We start from the raw sequence: 27573 nt of genomic DNA, 5'->3' as shown, positions 1-27573 counted from the left end.
AGAAGAGACGACTTTGGGGTGACCTCATTGTGCCCTTCCAGTGCCTGAAGGGAGCCTGTTGGGAAAGATGGAGAGAGACTCTTGACAGGGGCCTGGATTGACAGGACAAGGGGGAATGGCTTCACACTGATGGAGAGCAGGTTTAGGTTGGATATCCAGAAGAAATTCTTCCCGTGAGGGTGGTGAGGCCCTGGCACAGATTGTCCAGAAAAGCTGTGGCTGCCCCATCGCTGGCAGTGTTCCAGGCCAGTTTGGATGGGGCTCTGAATAAACTGAGATAGTGGAAGGTGCCTTGCCCATGGCAGGGCAGTTGGAACAAGATGATCTTTAAGGTCTTTTCCAACTCAACCCATTCTATAATTCTATATTTGGTCTTCACAGTATTCCCCTTCTAGACAAAAAATAATGTTGAGTTTTGTGTGTCCTGAGGGGAATATACTACACAAAGACTGCCAAAGTGATACTGTGATGTTAATGTCTGTTTCCCAGTGAAAAAAAAGTAATTTCTGTGTCTTATTTGTGTTTGACTTCTGCTGGACACAAGATACCGCAGTACTTGTGTGCTGATCACACTCATGACAGTCCCTGAACTGTAAGCTTTTAAAATTGCTGCAGCAAGACAAGGTTTCTGATAGGTAAAAGATGGACAGCACCACATCTGAGGCAGGGTCTGTTTTCTTAGCTTGATCTGAATAAATCCTGGTGCTTGTCAGGTAGAAAGTTTGTGCTAGCATTTAAACTCCAATGAGATTTATGGCTGAGATGTATCTGCAGCCCCCTCTGCTGTCTTATGAAATAGAGAATTACTGTAACAACGTGAGAGCTGGGAACAGTGGCATGCTTTTCAAACCATATAATATAAACATATTCATAATAGAGCTTGAATAGTCCTTTTTTTCACTTGAAGTCATAAGGAAAAACCTATTTCAGGATGGTCCATATAGGAACAATCATAATCACCATGTGTCAGCTACCATTGAAGTAATGTGCCAACTCAGCTCATGATCCTGGCAAGGACATTTGAGCTTTGCACTACTCAGTTCACCTAAGTGAGCCTGTGCAGGTATGAAAGGCTTTTACATCCAAACCTCATGGAAAATACTGATAGCATTCTCAGCCCTGACAAGAAGTATTTGGCCTGCTAAAGTGATACTGATAATGTTTTTTTCAAAGAGCTTTAGAAACTGAATACATACATAGCAAATAAGACTGAGAATCAAAATAACAACCTTACAGCAAAGATCTTAAAATCTGTAAAAAATATTTTCTCTCACATTTTTGTGCCACCGTATTAAAAAATGCGTATTTTGACAACAGCACTGAATTTCTTTTGAGACCACTTCAGTCTTTCTTTTCAGTGATTTAAATCTGATCTGTATCAAATCACATAACTTGACTGCAGAGATGCAAACTCCACTTTTGTGTTTGAATTTTGGTTTTTAGTGTGGTTAACCTTGTCTTCAGTGATGTTGTCTTTCTTAACTCACTAATACAGTGCAGTAATCAGTCTGGTTGAGTGTTGCATCATTTTCCTGTTGGCAAGGTGCCTATAAAGGTTTAAAAAATTACTATCCATGGCAATCAACCTTGAAGAGACACACAGCTCCTGCCCTCTGCAAGGGCAGGCCACAGATATTGCAGACAGCTTGTAATAGCTGTGACGCGCTGCTCAATATCAGTACTGCACATCCACAGCTTCTGAGCTGGGATACTCAGAGAAACCTGTGCCCTTGTCTGTCACAGCAAAGAGATGTGTGACCAACGCAATGCCTTCACCATGTGCCCCCTGTGTGACAAGTTCTGTGATTACTGGAACCTCAGCTCTGCCTGTGCCACCGCTCGAGCGAGTCACTTGTTTGACAACCCTGCCACAGTTTTCTTCTCCATCTTTATGGCTCTCTGGGGTGAGTATTGCTTTGCAAGCTAACAGTGCCATTTGATGTTTGGACTTTTCACAGCATAACAAAGCGCTGTTTGATTGAATGGGATCCCTATGGCTTTTGGAAGCTGGCAATCCTCAGAAGGCCAGGGAGAGCTGTCTGTATTGAGACTGGGGAAAGAAATATCACTATCAACAGCAAGTCCTGGAACAAATGAAGTTGTGTAGTTCAGAGAAGAAAAAAATGTTCTTTCTTCCTCTACTGCCATGTTTACAATCACAGAGTTATCAAGCCTGGAAAACATCTAAAAGATCATCAAGTCCAGCCTTTGACTGATCTTCACCTTGTAAATTAAACCAGAGCACTGAGTGTCATGTTCAGTTGTTTATTAAACATCTCCAGGAGTGGTGACTCCACCACCTCCCTGGGCAGCCCTTTCCAATGCCAATGGGAAGAAATTCTTCTTGAAGTCCAACCTGAACCTCCCCTGGCACATTCTGGGGCCATTTTCTCCACAGAGAACCTTGTGCTGTTAATGGCACTTATAAATTTTGCCATGTATTTGCTAATTTTTCTTCATTTTCCATCAACATGTCACACCCATTTAATACCTTCTGCACTTGAGGCCAGAACGTATTTAAGGATTAGTATGGCGCAAACAGCAGAAAGGCTCTAATTTAAGCACGGTCCCACTTTCTTGTGGGATAATTCAGTCAATAATTTTATCAAAACTTTATGAGAGTCCAAGAGCAATAGCACTATTATCATTTAAATTATAATATATTTTAGAATATCCAATTTCAACAAGCTTGCTTTTCTTTAATGGCAAATATCCCTGTCTCCATGAGGATATTAAAACACTTTATAAACATGAATGAATGCATTGTAGTATTACTCCTATTTTTCTGGCCTCACCTCTGCCCTGAAAAGTGTGTGTACTGTGCTTGCATGAATTTTTGCTGGTGTTACTCTCTCCTTTACTCTACAGCTTGTTTATTGTGAAGCTCAATGTGCTATTGCTACTGTAAAATGGTTTTTTATTTCCCTATTTATTGTTCAAAAAATGTTATTATCATTCTTAATATGAAAGTGAGAAAATATGTTATTCTGTTTTAGCCATACCTCAGCAACCAGTGTGTTATTCTTTGCAAGCCTATTAAGATTCTACAGCTTATTTTAGAAAGGACTGATTGGTGGCTTGGCATTGGGTGAGGACAGCAGAAGGTTTTTAAGGAACTTGCAGACAGAACAAATCATGGAAGCAAGAAGCATTTATTTATCAGTTCCTGGAAGCCCTAGAGCAAGCATTAGAGAGAATTATGACTGAGAAATAGAAAAAAGAGAATTATTTATAGACTCAGAAGAATTCATTTTACTACTTCAGATTACACCCTAGACTGGCAGATTAAGTGTCGCCTGCTGCTGTGAAGCTGAAGATAAATAAAATATAATTTTTCCTGACAAAGAAACTCTACTGTATACTGGCATCCATGCAAATGACAATTGCCACTCATCCATAAAAATTGTATTTTAGTATCAGCAATGCAACGTGCAAAAGAAAATGTTGATATATCCTTGCACTAAGACAAATTAGTAGAATCTGTTATGAACAGAACAGGACAAAAAGTTCCATATGCACTGCTTTTAAAAAAAGACATGTAAAAACAACAAAATTCTTTCAGAGCTGTAGCCCTCCTCCAAAAAATGTTTCCCACAGATTAGAAAAGTCTGTTCTTGGGACCATGATAACTGAGCTTGTCAGTTCAAGAAAATGCAGCTGGCACACACAAAGAGCAGCAAAGCAAAATAATGGAGTCTTTACTAACTCTGCCCAGCTTTTGTATTAAGTATTATATTACACCAAATTTTGCTACCCTACTATTAGAGGCTGTGCTGGTTGTATCTAGAGCTCAATCTGTTGAATGGCAGAGCTCACACACCTATTCCAGCTGTATAGTTAAAAGAGCAAACTGTGGTGATCCGGGCTGGCTTAATTTTGTGAGGGTATGGGGCACAGGAATTCTATTGTCTTGCTTGTCTTCTCCCATTCTTTAGGAAACAGGCTTCCTATGGTTAATATCTCCAAAGGAATCATGCTTTTAGTAGCTGATCCTGATTCCTCATGAAGTATCTTCGTGATTCTAGCAGTCCTGCTGCAAGTGTCCATATTCACAGTAATGCCTTGCTGACTGGGCTTGATGTCACTGGTGTTCTGGTGCTAAACTTCAGTGTCAGTTGCCTTAATGAGAAATTTTACAGAATCACAGAATGATTTGGGTTGAAAGGGACCTTAAATCTCATTCAGTTCCAACTGCCCTGCCATGGGTAGGCACACTTTCCACTATCCCAGGTGGCTCAGAGCCCCATCCAGCCTGGTCTTGGACACTTCCAGGGATGGAGCAGCCACAGTTTCTCTGGGAAACCTGTGCCAGGGCATCACCATCCTCACAGAGAAGAATTTCTTTCCAATATCCAATCCAAACCTGCTCTCTGTCAGTTTAGTTTTTCTGCTGGTGTAAGTCAGCTCAGATGTGCTGATTTCAGAGCAGCTGCTGCATCAAGACAAGTACCTTTTTATAGAGCTAAATGTGGAACTGAGCTTTAGTGTAACAGGAAAGAATGGAATGAGTAATAGCACCCTATAAAATAACCAAATGTTTTTGTATTTAGGATATCTAAAAACCCTTGAGTTTTCAAGCCATGCTAAATATAGCTTTTATATGCTCTCTCTTCTGTCGGGAAGGAACACAAATAGCAACTTCATTGCTTAATGTCCGGATTTACTTTCAGTGTGCTGCCAGTCCAGTCTTTAAATGATGTTTATTTCTTATATAATGGTATAATACCTGTGAAGAAAATATTTGCAGCTAACTGCTGGGATAGATAATGACTTGTAAGAGCCATGCTATTTTCACAGAGTTCCCACTTTTCTCAGTGTTATCTGACAGTGTAGATGCAGTCAAGAGAAGCTGATCGGATTCTCCACTGTTGTCTGTCTTGTGGGGTTATCTACAAGATGTTCAAAGTGATATAAACACTGCTGTGATCTAACAGTGTTTTTACAATACCCTTTTCACCCGCTGAAAAAGTGATGTGAAGCATATGAAAATGGAAAACAGTGCCCCCAGTTTTTATAGGTACAGATTTACTGGTAGAGTTTTGGTGTTCTAAGTTGGCATGTACTGGTTTACTATTGGTATTGTTATCTGAAAAAACCTGTCCACAACCCAAGATATAGAAATGCTATTTCTAATAAATCTGTAAGTCCATAAATTAGGAACAACTAGGAAAAGGGCTATACTGAGGAAACAGCAATTATGAGAGGACAGCCAGGAGAAAAATTTGTAAATATGGTGCAACAGTAAAATATTTGTTCCTTCTTATTAGTAGAAAAAGGAGAGGCAGGAGACTGAACCAGAGGCCAACCCTTTAGGGCAAAATCACCATGTCTATGAAGGTAGAAAGCATTTGACTACACCACTGTAATATAGTTCAAAATATCTTTTTCTACATCTTGCTGGGGATCCTAGTTATTTCAGCAGGCTAAACCTACCTCAGAATGCTTCATGGTGAATTAGGAGAGATGATGTCTTCCATGGATACTCACAGTTATGGGCCAGTTTCATTCCCTGAAAAGAACTTAACAGTGGCTCTGGACAACCCATGTTCCATCTTTCTGTTTTTTGTTTTTAAAAGACAGTAATTATTGTCTCTCTGCTTTGCTTGAATTCTTTGGGCCTGAGGCTGTTTCTTAGTTCTTACTTTTAAAGAGTCTAGCATAACAGGAGTCAAATATCAGTTGAAGCTTATAAGTAACGCAAATGTTTACCACAAGGCTTTGGATTTATTGTTTTAAAAATTGTTTAATTTCTCTTAAAGCTACCATGTTCCTTGAACAATGGAAGCGTTTGCAGATGAGATTGAGTTACTTCTGGGATCTAACTGGACTGGAAGAAGAAGAGGTAAGTCTCCTCTCCTTGGGCTAATTTACTGTGTTAAGTATTCTATAGATGCATTTTGGATAAGCATTGATGTATAGATTTCTCATGAGTATTCTCCAGCCCAATGCAGTTTGTGGCTGGGTTTAGATAAAGGACTGTAACTGACAGTTTTGAGTATCAATGTTTATTTAGGAAATCCTCACCTATATCTTACTGTTCAGCACTCTGAAGTTAATAATGAATGTTGAAAAGGCTTATAAGGTAAGAACAGATCATGTTTTGCTGAGAATACCCATCTGCCATTGTACAGTGTGCAGTAACACAATGACACTGAATAAATACTTTGTCATGTTACTTCATTATTTGTAACATGAATTCTTTGTGATGACGACAGCCACAGGTCACAGTACCATCAGCAATTTTTGCATCAAGGTCTTTGTGATGTCTGTGATGCCTTAGGTACATCATTCTGAGCTTGAAGTGCTCACCAACAGAACTGTTTCAAAACAATAAACAGTGTGGGTTTATTCAGAAAGAGCTTTCCAATCAGCCATGCGGTCTCCAGACATAATCTGAACTGACTGAAAATGAGATGTACTTGTTTATTGGTATTTAAAATGTCCCTAATTTTGTTCTTAGTTTCATCCTTTAATTTGCTCTAATGACTCTCTCTCATCCAAGGATTCATTTCTAACCCTGACTAAAGAAAGTGCAGTTACTAAAATCATAAATAATTATCATACTAACAACAGGTAGACTTTGGACATTCCCCTGGCATTAGATGCTGAGATGTCTCTAGAACAGGGTCCTATTCTGTAATTCAGAGCCATCTTGCTTTGATGGGAGGATTTGAATCCATTTTTTCTCTTCATGTTCCAACATAGTTCCTTAAACAACAAGCCACCTACAAGTCTTCAGCCCTGCTAGGTGAGCTCAGCTCAAACAGGAGATAAATAACAGGAGCAAATACCATAGGGGAAAAGCAAGCTGACATCATGGACTTCATGATATAGGAAATAGAGGAATAACATCACTACCATCCTATTTCTCAGATCAAAAGATTAGGATAAAATGAAAAACAAAAAAAAACCCTACCAAAAAAACCCCTGAGAACAGACAGTACTCTCTAGTATTCCTCTTCTTCCATCAGTATCCCATAATGCAGAAATATTCCTTCACTGCTGACTTGGCAACAACCTCCTCTCTTTTGTCTCTGTTTCTCCGCTTTTTCATGACTGTCTCCCCTGTCATAATGTGGATGATGCTCACAGTACAACCCAGTACTTCCAGTCTGTGTGTTTTCATGCAAACCCAGTGCACCAGCACATCACAAATTACAGCTTGTCCCACATGGGATGTCATACTGCTCCCTGCCAGAGATGTACCAACCACAGGGTAAACTGAGAGGCTGGAGAGCAAACTCTGGGCTCTGTGGCATATTTGATGAACCACCATATTTTTCTGATTTTCTGAAGGTCTCCCACCATCAGACAATAGGAGGACATCTGCTGGATGAAGGGGTGTGGGAATGGGTCCCGACTTGGGGAGGTAATAAAAATTCCTCCTGACCCCCATCACCTACACAGGTGCCACTTCAGAACTGGTATGAGGCTCTGGATGAGGAGGGTCAGCCAGATGATGTGGAAGAAAATGATCTGCCCAAGTATGCTTCATCTGTCAGAAGAATCACCACCTCTAACATCAAAGTGAAAAGATGTATAGTTATAGTGGGTGACTCCCTTCTGAGGGGATCAGAGTGCCCCATATATCGACTAGACCCATCCCACAGAGAGATTTGCTGCCTCCCTGGGGCCCAGGTACAGGATATTACTGGGATACTCCCTCGGCTGATTTGGCCCTCTGATTATTACCCACTGCTGATACTCCAGGCTGGCAGTGATGAGATTAAAAAGAAGAGTGTCAGGACAATTAAAAGGAACTTTAGGGCACTGGGTCAAGTGGTTGATAGGGAAGGAGCAGAGGTGGTGTTCTGCTCAGTCCCTTTGGTGGCAGAGACAAATGACAAGAAGGAATAGGAGAGCCCACATTGCCTACAAGTGGCTCAAGGGTTTGTGTCATCAGCAGAATTTTCTCTAATCATGGGGCAACTTTTAAGGCACCTGGCCTGCTGGAACCAGATAGACTTCATTCTCTCTGTTAAGGGCAGATGGATTTTGGCTCGTGAACTGGCAGAACTCACTGAGAGGGCTTTAAACTAGCTTTGAAGGGGGAACAGGATGCAGCTAGGCTCTCTGGAAGCAGGCCCAAGGGTGGTAAGCCTCAGTTAGGGGTGAAATCAGTAGCCCAGCTGAAGTTCATGTATACCAATGCACTCAGAATGGGTAACAAACAAGAAGAGCTGGAGGCCATCATGCAACTGTAGAGCTATGATGTAGTTGCCATCACGGAAACATGGTGGGATGACTCTCATAGCTGAAGCGCTGCATTGGATGGCTAGAAGCTCTTCAGAAGAGACAGGAAAGGGAGAAGAGGTGGAGGGGTGGCCCTGTATATTAAGGAGGCTGTTGGTGCCATGAATATTGAAAATAATGACAATGAAGTTGAATACCTATGGGTAAGAATTAAGGGGAAGGCCAACAAGGCTGACATCCTACGGGGAGTCTTTTATTGTCCACCCAACCAAAAAGAAGAGGTAGACAACTTATTCTCTAAGCAGCTGGAGAATGTTTCAGCATCACCAGCCCTTGTTCTCGCAGGTGACTTTAACCTACCAGACATCTGCCGGGAACTTAACACAGCAGAAAAGACGCAGTCCAGGAAGTTCTTAGAGTGTGTGGAAGACAACTTTTTGTCACAGCTGGTGAACAAGCCCACAAGAGGGGGACTATGTTAGGCCTGTTGTTTGCAAATAGAGATGGGCTGGTGGGAGATGTGGTGGTTGGAGGCACAGTGTGGGGGGATGGTTGGGGCACAGTGATAATGAAATTATGGAGTTCTTGATATTTGGTGAAATCAGGAGGAACATCAGTAAGACTTTTACATTGGCCTTCTGGAGGGCAGACTTTGGCCTATTTAGGAGACATATTCAGAGTGCTTCTTGGGAAGCAGCCTTTAACAACAAAGGAGCCCAGGAAAGGTGGGCATGCTTCCAAACAGAGATCTTGAGGGCACCAGATCAGACTGTCCCTGTGTGCTAAAAGATGACTTGACGAGGTAAATGTCCAGCCTGGATGGAAAATGAGGTTTCAAAGGAACTTGGGGAAAAAAGAGGATGTATCATCTTTGGAAGGAGTGTCAGATCTCTCAGGAAGTATTTAAGGGGGTTTGCTAGGGCATGTAGAAAAAAAAAATTAGAGAGACCAAAGCTCATTTAGAACTTTATTTGGCAACTTTTGTAAAGGATAATAAAAAAAGTTTTTCAAAATATATTAACTGCAAAAAGAATGGTAAGACCAACCTTTGTTCTCTATTGGATGAGGGAGGGAACTCAGTAACTGCAGATGAGGAGAAGGTGGAGGTGCTTCACACCTTCTTTGCCTCAATCTTTAGTGGGAAGATGGCTTGTCTTCAGGACAGGTGTCCTCCTGGGTTGGCAGATGGTGTCAGGGAGGAGAATGGTCCCCCTGTTATCCAGGAGGAGGCAGTCAGAGAACTGCTGAGCTGCTTGGATATTTATAAATCCATGGGACCAGATGGGATCCATCCCAGGGTGATGAAGGAGCTTGCAAAGCCTCTCCCCATCATTTACCAGCAGTTCTGGCTCCCTGCTGATGTTCCAGAGGACTGGAAGCTGGCCAGTGATGCCCATTCACAAAAAGGGTGGGAAGAAGGATCCTGGTAATTATAGGCCAGTTAGCCTTACCTCAGTACCTGGTAAGGTTATGGAAATATTTATACTGAGTGCCGCCACGCAGCACTTACAGGATGGCCAGGGTATCAGACCAGCCAACATGGCTTTAGGAGGGGTAGGTCGTGTTTGACCAACCTCGTCTCCTTTTATGATCAGGTGACCTGCCTGGTGGATGCAGGAAAGGCTGTGGATATTGTGTACCTGGACTTCAGCAAGGCCTTTGACACTGTCTTCCACCACCCTCTCCTGGAAGCTGCTAGCATACGGCTTGGACAGGAGCACCCTTTGCTGGCTGGATGGCCAGGCCCAGAGAGTGGTGGTGAATGGTGCTCCATTCAGCTGGCAGCCAGTCACTGGTGATGCCCCTCACGGGTCTGTGCTGGGGCCAGTTCTGTTCAATATTTTTATTGATGACATGGATGAGGGGATTCAATAGTTTATTAGTAAATTTGTGGATGACCCTAAGCTGGGAGCATGTGTTGATCTTTGGAGGGTAAAAGGGCTCTGCAGAGTGACCTGGATGATTGGATGGATGAGGAGAGTTGAATAAGATGAAGTTTAATAAATCCAAGTGCGGTGTCCTGCACTTTGGCCACAGTAACCCCCTGCAATGCTATAGGCTGGGGACAGTGTGGTGCAACTGTGCCCAGGCAGAAAGGGACCTGGAGGTACTGGTCAATAGCCGACTGAACATGAGCCAGCAGTGTGCCCAGGTGGCTAAGAAGGCCAGTGGCATCCTGGCCTGTGTCAGGAATAGCGTGGCCAGCAGGAGTATGGAGGTCATTCTTCCCCTGGACTTGGCACTGGTGAGGCCACACCTTGAGTGCGGTGTCCAGTTCTGGCCCCTCAGTTCAGGAAGGACATTGAGACCCTTGAGCGGGTTCAGAGGAGGCAACGAGGCTGGTGAGGGGCTTGGAGCACAAGCCCCGTGAGGAATGGCTGAGGGAGATGGGGTTGTTTAGTCTGGAGAAAAGGAGACTCAGGGGTGGCATTATCACTCTCTACAACTCCCTGAAAGGTGGGTGTAGTCAGGTGGGGGTTGGTCTCTTTCTCCAGGCAGCAACTGACAGAATGAGAGGACACAGTCTTAGGCTATGCCAGGGGAAATATGAGTTGGATATTAGGAAAAAGTTTTTTACAGAAAGGGGGATAAAGTTCTGGAATGGTCTGCCTGGGGACATGGTGGAGTCACCATCCCAGGACGTGTTTAAAAAAGACTGGATGAAGCACTTGGTGCTGTGGTCTAGGTGTCAAGGCATGGGTTGGACTTGATCTTTAAGGTCTCTTCCAACCTAGTGATTCTGTGATTTTGTGATTCAAGTTCATTACTCACAGTACAAAATCCTCACGTTTAGCTTAATATTTGCAAAATGTTGTGAAAGAATCTATAGATTTGTGAGGTCCTGTGATGAAGAGACCTGGAGTGGTAAAAGTCTGTGGACAGGAACTATGGGATCAGCAAGAATCCTTTGTTTATGACAAGTGAAGAAGTGCCAGACAAATCTCAGCACAAGCTGAAGAATTAGGAACTTAGAATCATAAAATAAGACTGGAATGGACCTTGACAGGCCATCCTTGTGCCTTGTAGGATCAACTCTACTTAAATCATTATGAAGAGATATTTGTCTAATTTGTTCTTAAATAAATCCAGCAGTGCAGATTTCAATTCCTCCCTAGGTAATCTACTCTAATACTTCTCTATCTGTGCCGCTAACAAGCTTTTCCTAGCAGTTTTCAAATCTCCTTGCTACATGGTAATTTTTTTCTCTCTCTTTTTTTCTCTTATTTATCTTTCAAGGATCAAGACAGGGATTACTTCTGTCTGATTTTCAGCATAATTCAAGATGATATCATGTTTCTGTCATCCTTATCCTTGTTTGTTTAAGATGAACAAGCATCTGCTCTTTCAGTCTTAGTTCCTAAATATTTTCAGAGACTCATAGAACCACAGAATGCTTTGGCTTGGAAGGGACTTAAATATCATCATGTTCCAACCTTTTGCCATGGGCAGGGACACCTTCCACTATCCCAGGTTACTCAGAGTCCCATCCAACCTGGCCTAGAACCCTTCCAGGAACAGGCCAGCCCCACATAGCTTCTCTTGGAAACCTGTACCAGGGCCTCACCACCCTCACAGGGAAGAATTTCATCTGATATCCAATCAAACCTGCTCTCTGTCAGTGTGAAGCCATTTTCCCTTGTCCTGTCACTTCAGGCCCTTGCTAAGAGTCTCTTTCTCCATCTTTCTTGTGGGCTCTCTTCAGTTACTGGAAGGATTTTCTATTTATCTCTTTATTCTTGTTCCTTTCTGACCATTTTCTGGTATATCTCAGTCTTTTTAAAAGAATAATAGACATGTCTCTTGCCATGAAATGCAGAAAATGACAGAGCCAGAGGACACAGTCTCAGGCTGTGTCAAGAGATATATCAGTTGGATATTAGGAAAAAGTTTTTAATGGAAAGATTCATTAAGTTCTGGAATGGCCTGCCCAGGGAGATGGTGGAGTGCACTGTCCCTGGATGTGTTTAAAAAATGACTGTGGCACTTGGTGCCATGTTTTAGCTGAGGTGTCAGGGCATGGCTTGGACTCAATGATCTTTAAGGTCTCTTCCAACTTAGTAATTCTATGAATTCTGTGAAAATCATGCACTGTGTCATCTCCTGTCACTTCTTGGTACTTCAGCAAAACCCCAAAAGTTAGATAAGATTTTGTTCACCTTTAATCCCTAAGATTCATAAAGATTAGGATAAATTTGTCTGTAAAAAGTTACTGGTGTCAGTTTTCAGTGATGGTGAAGTCTTTACAGGTGTTGAAAGTTATGTTGGAAAAGGGAGAATTGTGTCTGATCGGGTTAGGCTAGAAAGAATCAGAAGTGGGATCAGTTAAAGCAACAAGAAAGGGGCAAGGAAGAAGCTCAGGAGGTTTTAGAGTTTTAAGACTAGATGGAGTTAAGCTATTTATTATCAATTTCTTTAGGAAGGGAAGGTACAGAACCAAAGCAGGGAGAAAAAGAACCATAAATTTGAAGAGCTGATAAGTACTTTGTGAGAGTTATATTGAAATAAATGCCTTTGGTGTAATTTTTGTGGACATTGACCATAAACCGTTCAGTAAATTGCTTTCTTTAAACACACTGGGCCAAATCTCTTGCTTCAAAAGAGTCACACGAGATATTAATTTAGTTCTATTTATTTGTAAATGTCTTGGCAATGGCAGTCTGAGAAAGCAGACTTCCTAAGGCTTCTGTGCATCTTTGCAGCTGGCAGCTGTACAGACTTACAGAATTTGTGTTTGGACACCTGAAATCCACAAAAAGAATGGCAAGCATTGGATATCAAGTGGAAAACAGCTAATTGTGTTGAAAAGCAATAGAGCATCCAATAAACAAATGGGAGAGAGGAAGAAAAGAAACAAACTCAAACCAGAACCATGAGAGCAGAAAAAGCCTTGCAAACACTGTGCATGAACACACACTACCGCAGAATCACTCAGGCTGGAAAGGACCACCAAGGTCATTGAGTCCAGCCTTTGACCAATCCTCACCTTGTCACCTAGACCAGAGCACTGAGGCCATGTCCAGTCATTCCTTGGACACCTTCCAGGATGGTGACTCCACACCTCCCTGAGCAGCCCATTCCAGTGCTTTAACAACTGTTGCAGTGAAGAAATTCTTCCTGAAATTCCTCTGCTCAATGTGCCTTGCCATAGATATGTGACTGTGTAACACAACAAAAGAGGCTGTGCATATCATTCTAGTTCAGAGTGTGTAATAAGGAATATGGCCAACAGTAAACCAGGAATATAGGTGGGAGAATTCATACCCTCTTCTGCTTGGTGAAGAAGTACAGATGGACTCCAGTTAATGATGTGGGAGGTAGAAACTCTTGCCTCCCCATGAATCTTCAGAAACTGTATTTCCAGGATATTTCTGCTTTCATTTTTTTGGGTGGAAGAGATTTTCCCACATTTTGCCAATGATCCTGAGTAGATAATTGGCAAAATGATCATTCTATTTCAGTGCAAACTGAAATAGAAACGCAATTACAAAAGATGAAATTTTAGAATTTGGGCAAGAACTTGGAAATCAAATGGATAGAGAGTCTGCATTAACTGAAATGCCCTGGAATCTCCACTCATGGGTCTTGGTATTGTTCCAATAGTCAAGCTGTTATAGTGTTTTGTCATAACAGGGAGGAACTTAGATGTCTGTCTTCCTTAGGAACATTTACTTTCAACTTGAAATCCTGTGTTCTGTAAAATGTTTGCCAACCATTTTAGTTTATTTGAAAACTAATTCCCAAAGTCTGGTTCTTCCTTTTGCTATGTGATGAGTTTAAAAAAACCCCATAATTATTGAATCCTTAAGGGAAGTCTTTGATGTCACTGTGGATTACCACTGAGTTAAGACAAACTAGTAAGGAAGGTAGCTTAAGTAAAAGAGAATTAAACAAAATTAAAAAGCAGGCTCACTTGGTGACATTAAATATGTTTACAGGTACATTCCATTCTCACCTAACTTGATCTTGATTTAACTTTATTTTCTCTATCATGTTTTCAAAATTAATTTTGATCTGATCAATTTGATGGCTTCACTTTGTCTTCCACCTTGCAAATGATAGGAGCAGACTCCTTTTTCTGAAGTTTTAATAGTATCTACTAAGCCACAAAGCATGAGATCTTTTTGTTTTCTTAAATCCTCAAAGAGGAGGGTCTAATAAAATAACTGCATAACCCTCTTGTCCAGTATTGGTAAAGAGGAATTTGTAGCTACAATATTTTGTTTTGTTTCAAATCTCTCCTTTCTGCATCCTCAAGTTTCTTGTGTCAATGACATCTTTAGTTTGGATTGTTTTCTCCAGATGCATTATCTCACATTTTTCCCATAACTATTCTAATTTTCCTATTGGGTCCATGTTTCCAAATACTTTAAAATTCTTTGTATGCTTTTTTAGTAACCTTTTATGGGTTTCATTACTCTTTCCAGCGAATCTTCCCTGACCTTCATTAAAGTCTTTCTAACACTAATTAGTTAATGATCCTTGATTAGCCCTATTCTTCTAAACAAATCCTTTCAATGTTATATTTAAGTCCTGTGTTTAGGGGGATGAGAGTTTCATTAAGATAGTTGGGGAAGGAATGCTGAAGAATAAATGTTATCCCTCAGCTCTTTGGGGAAACTGTTTAGTACCAGTTATTGCTCCAATAAAAGATTACACATGAAGGCACACTTTAAACATGTTAAAGTTGTAAACTGTAAGAACAATGTCAGATGAAAATTTCTTTGCTTTCCAAGAAGTTGGTAAAGGTGTGTAATTACATTTTTTCACTCCCAGACTGTTGATCCAATGATGTGCCAGAATATCCTGGGCCTTCAGTACATTTTCCTCTTTTATTTCTCTTCTACAGATATATCAGCATGTTCTCATTTACTTTCATTTATTCCTTTTCTGTTGTAAGGACCTACTCTGTCCTTTCTAGAACTGAATTTTCTTCAAGGCTCAAAACTGTTTGATTTTTTTTATTGGTAGTCTTGATTCCTTGGGGTGTTGGGATGGGGCAACTCAAAGGCTGGGTCACTTGGCACAAGTACTTCCCTCCCCATGGGTTCAGAGAGGTTAAATCGGTCTTTATCCAGCACTAGGAACCCGCTAGGAATAGGGACCGCCTCGAGGTCTTTCTTTGTTCTTCTCCTCCTTTCCACTGACTCGGGAGATCCAGGTTGGTAAGCAGGGTTTTCCAGGGATGTGCCCCTTGGAGAACACACAAGATAAGGAATCAGGTGCTGTTTACAGGGGCCTGAAGTGACAGGACAAGGGGGAATGGCTTCACACTGACAGAGAGCAGGTTTAGATTGGATATCAGAAGAAATTCTTCCCTGTGAGGGCGATGAGGCCCTGACACAGGTTTCCCAGAGCAGCTGTGGCTGCCCCATCCCTGGAAAGTCAGTTTGGATGGAGCAGCCTAGTCTGGTGGAAAGTGTCCCTGCGCATGGCAGGGGGTTGCAATGGGATGAACTTAAAGGTTGCTTCCAACCCAGCCCATTCTGTGATTCTACGATTTACACAATTCCGCTCATAGTATAGGAGTATTTAAATGGGTTGGATATGAATTGTGTAACAACCACAAATGATGCTAGTTACACACAAAATATGTTATCTGCCATTGAAATGGCAGCATTTGGTTGTTTGGCCCTAGCTTAAGGGAGTTTCAAAATACGAGGCCAAATTTCAGAATTTAGTTTTACAGGTATTTGCCCAAAGCATTACCACTATTCATGCTCAATGAAAGCAAACAAAGGCATAAAATCTCTCCATCTGGCAAAGACAATGCCATAATAGAACCTTCTAGTTTCTCTTGATGAATTCTGTTTTATGTTGCTCTTGAATATCTTTAATAACTGAGTTCCTGTATGCTTGCTTAGTAACTTTTAACACTCCTAAACTTGTGTACATGCTACATGACTTATTCAAGCTTTTGCTTTAATTTTTCATTTATCAGAGTTATTTTAAAAGTGATCTGGACTAAAAAGATTGTGATCATCTACCAGTGACTCCATCCTGTCATATAAAACTATTTTTCCTTGACAAGAATCCCATTAATAGGGCAGTCTAAACAGGTCCTTGGTGTGAATGACAAACTCTCCCCTAGACTTCTCACCCCCTGCATCCTATGTCACCATCATAAGAAATAGGGGGTTTAAGTTTTGGTTTTGAATAATTAACCCTTTTGCAACAGAGAACAGCTGGATTCTCTGTTCTGCTCATTCCACATTTCCATCTTGCTTTGGGACAGCAGCTGGGTCGTTCCAATTTTTATTTGTGAAAACCTTCCTTCCCATCAGTGTGAACTGCTTAGCTGCTCTGCTTGTGTTCAGTATGTTAGAATAAGGATGTTCAAGGAATTTGCAGTGGGTCTTTGCCTTTACTTAAAGTGTGTGGATTATTTTGTTTTTTGATAACTCCTTTGGTCTGTCAAATCTGGGATAGTTGTTCCAGTTCTAATTTTTTTTTTTTAAATACATTCCATGTGTTTGTCATGCATGTTTATAAAATTTCATTATCACGTTCTTTCTAAATCAAAGGGAAATTAAGGAAAGCTGGGTTCACATTATTTATTCTTATCAAACTGGATCATTATCTACAGAGGCTTAATTTGATGGATAGTGGATACACATGTGTATGTTTGAGGCAAATCCTGGAGACCACTCTCAAAATAAATTCCCACTGTCAATATGAGTTTTGCCTGAGTAGAAATTTTATGTCTTGGCTCTTTGTTTTCAGAATGGGAATTATTGTTTTCTACTTGGAGCACTCATTTGGCCTCGCAGTACCTTGGCTCATATAATTTTCAATAAGTATACTGGCAAACTTCCAGCATCCTGGGATTCAGATTTATCTCTACATGGACATTTGGCCTTTGTGAAGACATCATGACTATTTCTAGCTTGTTGTCTCTTCCCATTTTCAGGCAAAGAATTGATTCTGAACCACACTCTTTTTACAGCTGAGTGGAATTGTCCCTTCACATCCATGGATGAATGGGTCAAACATCCCTAAGTCTGGACTGCAAATAAATATTTGGTGCAAAATACTCATAAAAGAAATATATAAAAAATGCATTCCAGGGAGCTCTGTGGTCTGTTCAGTCAAGGGTAAGATGACTTGGCAAATTCAACAAAGACAGATCAACTACTATTCCAGTCCAGGTGTTCTTACATGAAAGGCAGTTAAAATGATACTGGAATGTCTTACTAGGGAAGTTAAACATAACTTGGCCAAATTTGAACAGAATAAGTGTTGTAAATCAAAGGTGTCCCCGACGAAGGAGAGAGAGAATGACGCATCTGACTCTATCATCAGAAGGCTAATGTATTACTTTATTATACTATACTATGTACATTTCATCTAAACTGAATCTGCCATGCACTCTTGCTCACAACTGCACAGAACTGCACTCATCTCTGATTCTCTTGTGACTGTCCCGTGACAGTCCCCCACACACACTTCTTGGCCCTGCTAGGCCAAGGGAACAAAACATCCTCACTTTGGGTAAACAACCTCCATATTGCATTCTACTTTAGCACAATACAGGCACAGCAAGCAAGATAAGAATTGTGTTTTCCTTCTTCTCTGCTTGTCTCACAGCTTCTCTCTGTTCAGAGGGCATGTGAATACCACAAATAGGCACTCAGAGCAAAATCGTCAATAGCAAAAATTAATTTCGCGTGCAATGTTTTGCTTGGCATTTATTTTCTTTATTTCACCAAGTATTCATTCAAATCAATTTTCAAAATTTCTCTGACCTCTGGAGACTGCCCCTCATGTCTCAGAATACATTGCTTAGCAGAAAGTAAGAGAAAAAAAGGAAGAAAACTAATTCAGGTCTGTGGTAGCATAGTTTATCTAGATCTCTCAGGTTCTTACAGCCTCATTTATCTCCTTTCCCTGCTTTGATCAAGCTGTCTCCTCTCATGTAGCCATCCATGCCAGATATCTTCATCCTTTCTTCATTTAAGTCTAAAGATGTTTGTCACATCCAACCTCTGAATCTTTATAAAAGGAAGAACAAATAATGCAAATCAACACAAGCCAGTAAAAATTTAAGAAGCATCAGGATATAGGTGTTGACTGCAGCAACTTTAAATGCTTATTTTCTCTGTCCTTTTCTCATCGTGCTTACCAACATTTTTGCTGCTGATCAGCTTTATCAATGTTAGAGTTTACCTGTGCCTCACTGTTTCTTGGAGTTCCTGATGTACAGAAGAGGGACACCGAGATGATCAGATGGATGGAGAACCTCTCTTACAAGAAAAGGCTGGGAAGAATTGGGGTTGTTCAGCCTGGAGAGGAGAAGGCTTTGGGGTGACCTCATTGGGGCCTTCCAGTGCCTAAAGGGAGCCCACAGGAAAGAGGGAAAGAGACTCTTGGCAAGAGCCTGGAGTGACAGGACAGGGGACAATGGCTTCACACTGACAGAGAGCCGGTTTAGATGGGATATTGGGAAGAAATTCTTCCCTGTGAGGGTGGGAGAGACCCTGGCACAGGTTTCCCAGAGCAGCTGTGGCTGTCCCATTCCTGGCATGGTTCCAGACCGGGCTGGATGGTGCTCTGAGCAATCTCGTGTAGATACCCAGTAAAGAAGTGTCTACTTAGTGTGTCTCAAACACTGATACTGGGATAGCCACGGAGCCAGCCGAGGATTGTCGGTAGACACAGGCAAGGGCAGTTGGTACCAGCATGCCAGGAGGAAGAACAAAATGTGACTGGTGAAGGGGGACATGTGGAGGTAAATTCTGGGGCATATATCTTGGTCAAGTCCACAGAGGCACAACAAAAAAAGTGCAGGAATAAGGCCAAGAAGTGGGCATGGACTGTAGGGGGGATCAAGACCACCCAAGACCCCTGAAAACTCCTTGCCCATTTCTAGAAATGTCTGAAAGGATGGAGGGTGCAAGATAACTTATTTGAGTGGAAAGCAAGAATCTCATCTTCAGGGGAGAAACCCATCCCTAAAAGGGAAACACCCGACACTCCTAGGTGGCACCCCTCAGGATCCTGGACATCCCATCACCCCATCATGGATCAACATGGGAATTAGGTCGGCTCATCTCTTTCTCTCTCTCTTATTAATCTCCTTTTCTCTATTCCCTTTCATCTCATTCTTTTATACAAAGCCCATTGCCATGTTCTTTTATAGTAGGTTAGGGATTACACACCAATTTCCATGCCAAGTGTGTAATTAATAATTAAATTTTTCTGATTGTTTGCAAGACTCTGTGACTTTGCCACTCCTTACAACCAAAAACATTTACACATCACAGTGGAATGTGTCCCTGCCCATGGCAAAGGGGTTTGAATAAGATGTAAGGACCCTTCCAGCTCAGACTATTCCAGGATTCAATTATTTAAATGATACTTTATCACATACCTTTTGAATGGATTAGGAAATCCTCACTATCAGGATAAAAAAATATTTTGGAGGTCTCACTGTGTTTATATTCTCACATGCAACAGAGAATAGTGAGGGTTGTGTCTGTTGTGGTGAAAATGTCATGTCAGTTCCACGTAGGCCCTGTTTCATTGCTTATGAGTATTTATTAATTTAGAATGGTTTTTGTTCTCTTCATGACTATCAGATTAATTAAAAAATGTTAATAATCCATTATTTGATGGGGCTGGTATGCAAAGGTTCTAATTATAATAAAGAGGGATGATATGACTGCTGCTATAGGAATAGTCTGTTTTTGTGGGAGATATCAATCCAAATTCCAGCTCTGAATGAATTCAGAACTTGGTGGGAATGAGGACATGCATGATGCTTTTCTCTTTTGTGAGCTGCTCACTTAGAAAGCCTGGTAAATTTTTGTCATCTTGCTTAATTTATGCTCTAATTTGGGAGAGGAAAATATATTTTGCAAGGGCACACTGAAAGCTTATTGGTTAGGGAAGCTGAGCCAGATCTAACAGCCTAGTCCAAAAGGTGTGTGGTGTTGAATCATCTTGATGGCTTTGTTTGTGAAGATGACCAGAAATTTTAGGGATTTTCTCTTAATCATAATCACATTTGTTTGTTTGTGTATTTTTCAGGAGCATCCCAGGCCAGAGTATGAAACCAAACTGCTGCAGAAAAAGCTGAAAAATAAAAACATCACAACAGAAGGTTCAAACGAGGTGAGATGCAGCTTACTCTTTTCATTTATGCGGGATTTGTGGTTTTTTATGTTGTGATTATATATTTTTCTGTCTCCCAGAGGTTGCAAAAGGTGCTGATAATTAGCCTTCTGAGTTGGTAGGTGGTGGTGTGCTGAAATGCAGGCCTGCAGTGCTGTTCCAGGGCTTTGAAGTCATGTCTTTCAAAGTAAAGCAATTTGCATAGAAAGGGGGTTGACAGGTGGTTCAGGATCTAATCTGTAGAGTAATGCCTGATTCCCAAGATAATCACCACAGAATTCTTATAGCAATCCCTCATCCCTCAGAATGTCAGTACTCTCTGCACAATGGAGAAAGCAGCTTTTATATTGGTGGCTTTAGTCCTGCTGCAGTTACACAGTTGTGAAGTTTTAATGGCATTTCCAGGACAAATGAAAAAATAGTTGGTAGATAATTTTCAGACTGAACAGGGTTCAGGATTTTTATGTCTATTTCAAACTTTTTTGAACAAGCCCTTTTTATCAATCTCCTCTTGTAAATTATTCACTGAGGTCTGTTTTCTAAATATTCACAAATTCTGTATTCTTGGTCCATTAGGCTTGGTTAACCATTGCTCTTTCCCTGCATTCCACGTGTGCCAGGAAAGTCAAAATATTCCAATACCATGTTCAGCTTCCAGGGAGAAAAAAAACAGTTTCATTTGCTTACAGGTTGAGAATCAGTATCCAAAGTGGAGAATTTTCAAGTTTTCTGGTTTGGTCCAGCAAATTTAGCTTGTGGAAGAACTTCATTATCCCTTTCTTCTGCTGACCACCATTGTAAAGTGTTTCCAGGGAATCTTTCATTTCAGTGAGCTTGCCGGTTACCTGTTGTGCTCAACCAAATGCCACAGAAAATCATGGAACGATTCTCAATTATTTTAGTGGGCTTTTGATCTTGCAGAGACTCACAGACCACTGTGGATTCTTACACATTGTACAGCTCCTTTGGGCTTCCAAGTCAGGAATCAAGGACCGTAAAAGTCCAATAAAATAGTTACTCTTCAGCTTTTGTTTTTTTGGCTTAAAGTAAATGGGAACTGGAAACAAGTCATACAAGTCAGCTATTGATGCTGTAGAATATTATGATTATCTCGCTTATCTGAGATAGAGAAATAATTATAAATTAGATATTAATTTAAGGTAAGACACAAAGAAACAAAGCCCAAACAAATGAGAAAACCCCACACCAAAACCCAAAAAATGACCGAAGAAGAAATGTTAAGTAAACAGGTGGAAAACAAGGAACAATGTAAAGATCCAGCACTACAAAAATAGGAAAAGCTCCTTTCAGACATCAAGAATGTAAAGTCTAACATGGTATATTTTTTGTCAAATTGCCTTCTGTGCCAATGTGGATGGAAAAAAAATACTGAATTTCTGTATTAGTGTTCCCAAATTACTGAAATATATTCCAAGCAAGTGAGCAGTTTTCCATCAGTGAACATTCTGGCTTACTAATTCTGTCCAGTAAACAGCACATTAGTCTGGGTTTGCAAGATGTGTTGTTCGCACCTTCGTACATCAGTGTCTTATAAAATTGTGAGATCAATCTATGTTGATGTGAGAACTGAAGAAGAGGGAAAAACCTAAACATAGCAGTTCAATTAAACAGTCCTAACTGTGGAAATGCACCATTATATTTTGCTTTGGAAGACCCTGAAAAATTAAACATTAAAAGTGATGAGTATTTAAGATTGCAATAATTATTTAGCCTTATTTTTAGGAATTTCAATGTTTTCTTTTTGCAAGACCATTAGCTCAAGAGATTTTGTGTTGCAGGTTAATATTAAGGCATAGGTTTCTTTGAGGTCTCTGGCTCAGTATTTCTGTCTTATTGGGTGCATGCCAGGGTACAGAACTTTGTCATATTACTAGGGGAGATCTCGTGGCTGGACAAGCATCAAAGTAGAGATGCCTCTGTAGTTAAAGATTCAATCCTCCTAATTTCTTGGTTTTGTGTGAATACACTGATGTGTGTGAGGTCTCTATCTCTTCATGTTTTGGTTGACAGTCTAATGTCATGGCAGAAGTCTCTGTGAAGTTTTCTCCTGAATATTTTTAGCTAAATTAAAGGCATGTATTTTTTTGTGTGGCTGGTCAACAACTGTAGTATTGTGTTACTATCAAAGGATTGGCTGTGGCACTACTGCCTAAAACTTCTCATTACTTATCTAGCATCAAGTCAGAAGTCTTCAGTTCAGCAGCTGTGGCTTGTTGGGATAGAAATGATGCCAAAGGGTGGCTATTGTGAGCATACTGGTCTAGAGTTTACTTAAAGGCATGTATTTCTATAAAATTACTTTCTTGTTTCCAGTATGGTAATTCCTCTGTTCCAGTGAGGAAGTGACTGATTTAATGGCAAGAAACAGCTTTTATGTGCAAAGTTCTGTGTACAGTGCATTTTTTTCCCTTTCCTTACTCCAACAATGAGTTCTGTGAAGCAAATTGGCTTATTTTTGCAATGAATGGACAGGGGTTTGGTTAGGGGCTGCTTTTGTGATTGCAGGAGAAAGGTGACACCACTTACATCCTCTCTTAAATGATAACTTGGGAATACATGTTTAGAGGAAGCCAGCACAGTTTTCCCTCTCTGCTGTTCAAGTCATTAACTTTAATGAGTGTGGAAGATGCCCAGCACCTGTCAGGCCCAGTAAATATATGAGTCACTCTACCCAGGCAGCAAATTCCAAATCAGCCTGATGATCCTGGCAAGACAAAGTATGACACATCTAATATATTACTTGCCCAATGGGGTTTGTGTTCTAGAATACAGCTGTCATACAAAACACCACTTGGATGTGTTTCCACTACTGGAATAAGAAAAGAACAAAATTTCACCCTCCACCACCCTGTTCAGACTGTTTGAATAAATAATTTATTGGTTATTTGGGGAGTGAGAAAGAAACTGTGAGGGCTCAGAGGGCTTCACAAAAGACTGGTGAACAATAACACTAACCTCTATTATTTCCACAGAGAATTCATTTACAGCTAAAGGAGTTGAAACAATTGTGTGAAATGCCTCAGGTTAAGTAGCAAACAGATAAATAGACAGCCTTTATGAATTACGACATTGATTTTAGAAAATTTTAAGGGACTGATTTGGGAAATCTGGAATGACCAGTCTTATAGTCAGTACTACTACTTAATTCTTTATGGTTACATGCTATTTACAAGGACATGTAGTGACAGCATAACGGGGAATGACTTCAAACTGACAGAGAGCAAGTTTAGGTAAATATTAGGATGAAATTCTTCCCTGTGAGGGTGGTGAGGCCCTGGCACAGGTTGCCCAGAGAAGTTGTGGCTGCCCCATCCCTGGAAGTGTTCCAGACCAGGTTGGATGGGGCTTGGAGCAACCTGGGCTAGTGGAAAGTATCCCTGCCTATGGCAGGGTGTGGAACTGACTGATCTTCAAGATCCCTTCCATTTCAACCCATTCTATGATTCTCTGATATAAAAGCTTGCAATGTATAGCTCCTTTATTCATGTACATCAAAAGGCAATTTTGTGCTTGCATCAGAGATGAAAGATTGCACACACGTGTATGAATGCATGTGTCTGATAATACATTCATGCAAACACAGCAGATGCAAACTTTGTAATGAAGCAATTAATGGTATATTTGGTTTTTCTTAAATGAACTATTACACAGAAGATGTGGATAGAAATCTTTAATGAATAGGGTTAAGTTACTGCATGTGCAGAGCGTTAACTGAAAATGGGGTGCAATCTTCTGAGAAGTTGTTCTTCTCTCTGCAATAGTGGAATCCTCAATGGAATTACACAGAGGTCAGGAAATGAAAATTGGTCTTGTGCCTGAAAACATGCAGATGGGGCTGGATCCAACTCTCACTGGAACTGATGGAAAGGCTTCCAGTCATTTTTGTGAGAGATGGATCAGGCCCTGACTCCTTTTCATTAAATGTCCAGCTGATCTGGCAAACACGATTCAACATAGCGTGTATATATATATATATATATATTTGTGTGTGTGTGTGTGTGTGTTTGTGTTCTTATCTTTCCTATTTGGCAGGAAAGTGAATAACTCATTCTACATATTTCTCAAGGAAAATTTTCTTTATAGAAAAATGAGGGCTTGTGTTTTGGCTTGTGTCCTGACTTGGAGCAAACCCTAAGAGTAGTAGATTTTGGCATTCTGTCTCTCCTTTAATTCATTTTAAATATGATACTGGCAGAATCAGTTATTCAAATAGTTGATTCAGCTGGTAATTGAAACAAAAAAAGAAATATTTCTTTCTGACCCATCATTTCAGTTAACAACTGAATTATAGAAAGCTGGTGTGGAGAGGAAGGTCTCTGGTGTAAAGGATGATATAGATAAATATGAAGTAGAATTGTACATTGCTAATACTTTATATATATTTTTTTTAAATTTCAACATTGCAAAACATGGAATAAAAATTCTTTCTAGCAGTTGATTACCAATCTTCCATAAGCAAATCTCCCAGAAGGACTAAAATCCCATTCAGATACTCGAGCCCATTTCTTCATTAAGCAAGTCCTTGATAAGATTAACTAAAGAAAAAAAAATCTCTTATTATTGTAAATATTAGCTGAAACTCTGTAGAAGAAACCAAGATAATTGGTCATAAATACCAGTTTGAATAATCAGAATTATAAAAGATCTTTAAATACACCCAGAGTTCTTTAACCCCTAGTATTTTAGCATTAAGCGAACCATATTATTAGTATGATAAAACCCATCAATTTGATACAGTATTTCTTAAACTGGCCAGTGTCTTTCTGGCCTCTTTCATGTCTTTACTTTGAGAAATATCTTTCTAAACATATGGGATAGTAAGATGAGTATGTAATAAATGACCTTTTTTTTTTCTTTTTCAACTTATTTCTTGCATCAATAACTTTTGAAAATAAAAAATGACTGAATGAAAACAAAAGAATGGCTGAAGATGAATGAGGACACATATGATTCTAATCTTACACAGAGATTGCTTCCTCTTTTTTGTACTTGTACTTGTTATAATTTTGGTTCTTTTAATGTTTATTTGACTTCTAGGCTATGAAAGTTTCAAACCAGAGTATTCATGAGCAGACTTTATGTCTTCAAAGGAGTGCTGACATAGTCTTTCAATGTTATTTAGAGGTGGGAGTTCTTTAATTTTAGAGTACATGGCATATATTCAAGCCTTCTCAACGTTGCTGTCTTGGAATTTGGTAATCTTTGTATGGAGTAGTATAAGAAATACAGCTAAAAATGTCCCGCTTGCTCCCTGTTCCTCTGAAAATCTACAGTGGGATTTCCTCTTTTGTATCAGACACATGAACCCAAGGTATGGCCACAGTGCTGTGCTCCTGTGTCTACAATTATATTCCAGCCAGACTCCAGTAGGAAATAGCTCTTCCTACACTCTCAGTATGAAGTAGCAAAATCCTTAAAAGTGTACTATAGCAGAATTTTCCAAGTTGGGAAGGCTTTCAGGATTTTATGTAGTCCAAATAACTACTCCTGTCAAAAAGTGTGATCTCAAACTGTTTCTTATTCAGGATATTACCTAGACGGGTTATGGAAATCTCCAAGGATGGAGATGGTAACATCTTTCTGGACATGCCCTGACTGTCCTCATTGTGTGAAAACTTCTCATTATATCCAGCCTGAATCTCTCTGCTTTCAGTTTAAGCCCATTGTCTCTTGTTCTTCTAGCATTAACCACGGTGAAGAGGCTGGCCCTGTCTTTTGATGAGCTCCTTAACTGTGCTGAGCAAGCCTTGCTCCTCAGTTTCTCCTCCTTGGACACATTCTCTGTCCTTGACTTACATAAGTAGTAGCATTAAGGTTTTCTACTGGAAGGCCCAAACCAATGTTTTAGATACAGGCTAATGAGTGCTGAAAAGCTGAGGTAATCCCTTCCCTGGACCCACTCATTGACACAGCCCATGTGCTGTTGGACTTTGCTGTCAGGGCACACTCCTGGCTCTTGTTCATTTTGTTTTCTGCAGACACCAAATGGTCTTTTCACTAGAGTCAGTTCTCCTCCAAGGAGTTTTCTGCTTCAAAGGCATTTGCTCTTGATGAAGTTCAGGAGGTTAGTAGAGACCTGCTCCTTCAGTCAGTCCAGTTCTCTGTGGATGGCAGCTGCATGCTTAAGAAAACTGACCATCTCTTGACCCACCCCAGCCTGAAGTCATCATCCAGGAGCAAGCAAGGCAAGGTGATGCCTTCTCCTGGTCCCTTCTGTAAAGCAGGGTGGTTCTAGGATGACCACAGCAGTACTCCAGCTGTTACAGGTTTCCAAGCACACTTACTAATACCCTCTGAGCAAACCATGGAACTCACCTTTTGCTGAAGTCAAGGCAAATGGCAAGGACAAGTATTCTCTTGCCCACAGGTCCAGTCACTTTCCTCACTGAAAACAGCCAGGTTGGTGCAGGAAACGATTCACCCTTGGTAAATCCAGAATGACTCTTCACAAATACTGACTTCTTATGATGTGTTTAGGGTGGATTTCTCCACTTTTTTCAAGAGACCAAAGTGAGACTTATTATGATTCCTTAATTATCATTATTCCTTAATTCCTTAATCATTCTTTTGTTCTTTATGTGAGGATGGATACAAGATTGTCCTTTCTCCTGTTTTTAAGGCACTTCCCTCATCTTGGTGTCCTTACAGAGATGACAGAGGTGAGCTTGCAATAACATCAGCCTGTTCATCTATCTTCCATGCTTTTTCTTCACACTTACAAGTAAATGAAATCACTGCTTGTCTTTCCCAAAGGAGTAACTTTTTTTTTTCCTTTTGCCTAGACAGCTAAAATGTGTTAAATTAGGAATACTGGATAGTTTTTTATTCAATTGTTGGAGGCTGAACAGTGCAGATGAGAACAAGGATTTTAAGAAAATGCTGGTTTCAACGTGTGAGATTCTGCTAAAAAAATTATAAACAAAACCACTCTTTGTTGGAAGAGTGTTTTGAACTGAGAAACAAGAGGAGGCAGGGCTGCTGTTTAGTGGTCTTATTTATGTAATTTATTAAGATTTTGGCTGAAGGACGGTGCTATAGCTTGCATTATTTAATTGTGGAACACTGACCCAAGCATGTGATTAAAGTTAAGCACAGGCTTCAGTGTACGGATACAATTAAATGCTTTTTCTGAATCGTGGCCTAAGCTGCTTATTGACAGCATTCAAGATGATGCAGATCTCTTTCCTATTAAACAGGGTGGAAAGACTAATTTCTATAGGTTGCATTCATCAGTACTTGAAATTAAGG

The 27573-nt window shown here is 40.5% G+C and overlaps 1 protein-coding gene across 1 annotated transcript in view; it reads left to right on the top strand.

Moving 5' to 3' along the window:
• ANO2 (anoctamin 2) overlaps positions 1–27573 on the top strand; it is a 150373-nt gene that overhangs the window by 54627 nt on the left and 68173 nt on the right. The window contains exons 12-14 of the mRNA XM_059847912.1: positions 1744–1904; positions 5760–5842; positions 20221–20304. Of these exons, the coding sequence (XP_059703895.1) occupies positions 1744–1904; positions 5760–5842; positions 20221–20304 (328 nt within the window). The remainder of the gene's footprint in view (positions 1–1743; positions 1905–5759; positions 5843–20220; positions 20305–27573) is intronic.

Source organism: Haemorhous mexicanus, chromosome 5, assembly GCF_027477595.1.
Source record: "Haemorhous mexicanus isolate bHaeMex1 chromosome 5, bHaeMex1.pri, whole genome shotgun sequence".
NCBI lineage: Eukaryota > Metazoa > Chordata > Aves > Passeriformes > Fringillidae > Haemorhous > Haemorhous mexicanus.
This window is presented reverse-complemented; position numbering and strand designations above follow the sequence as displayed.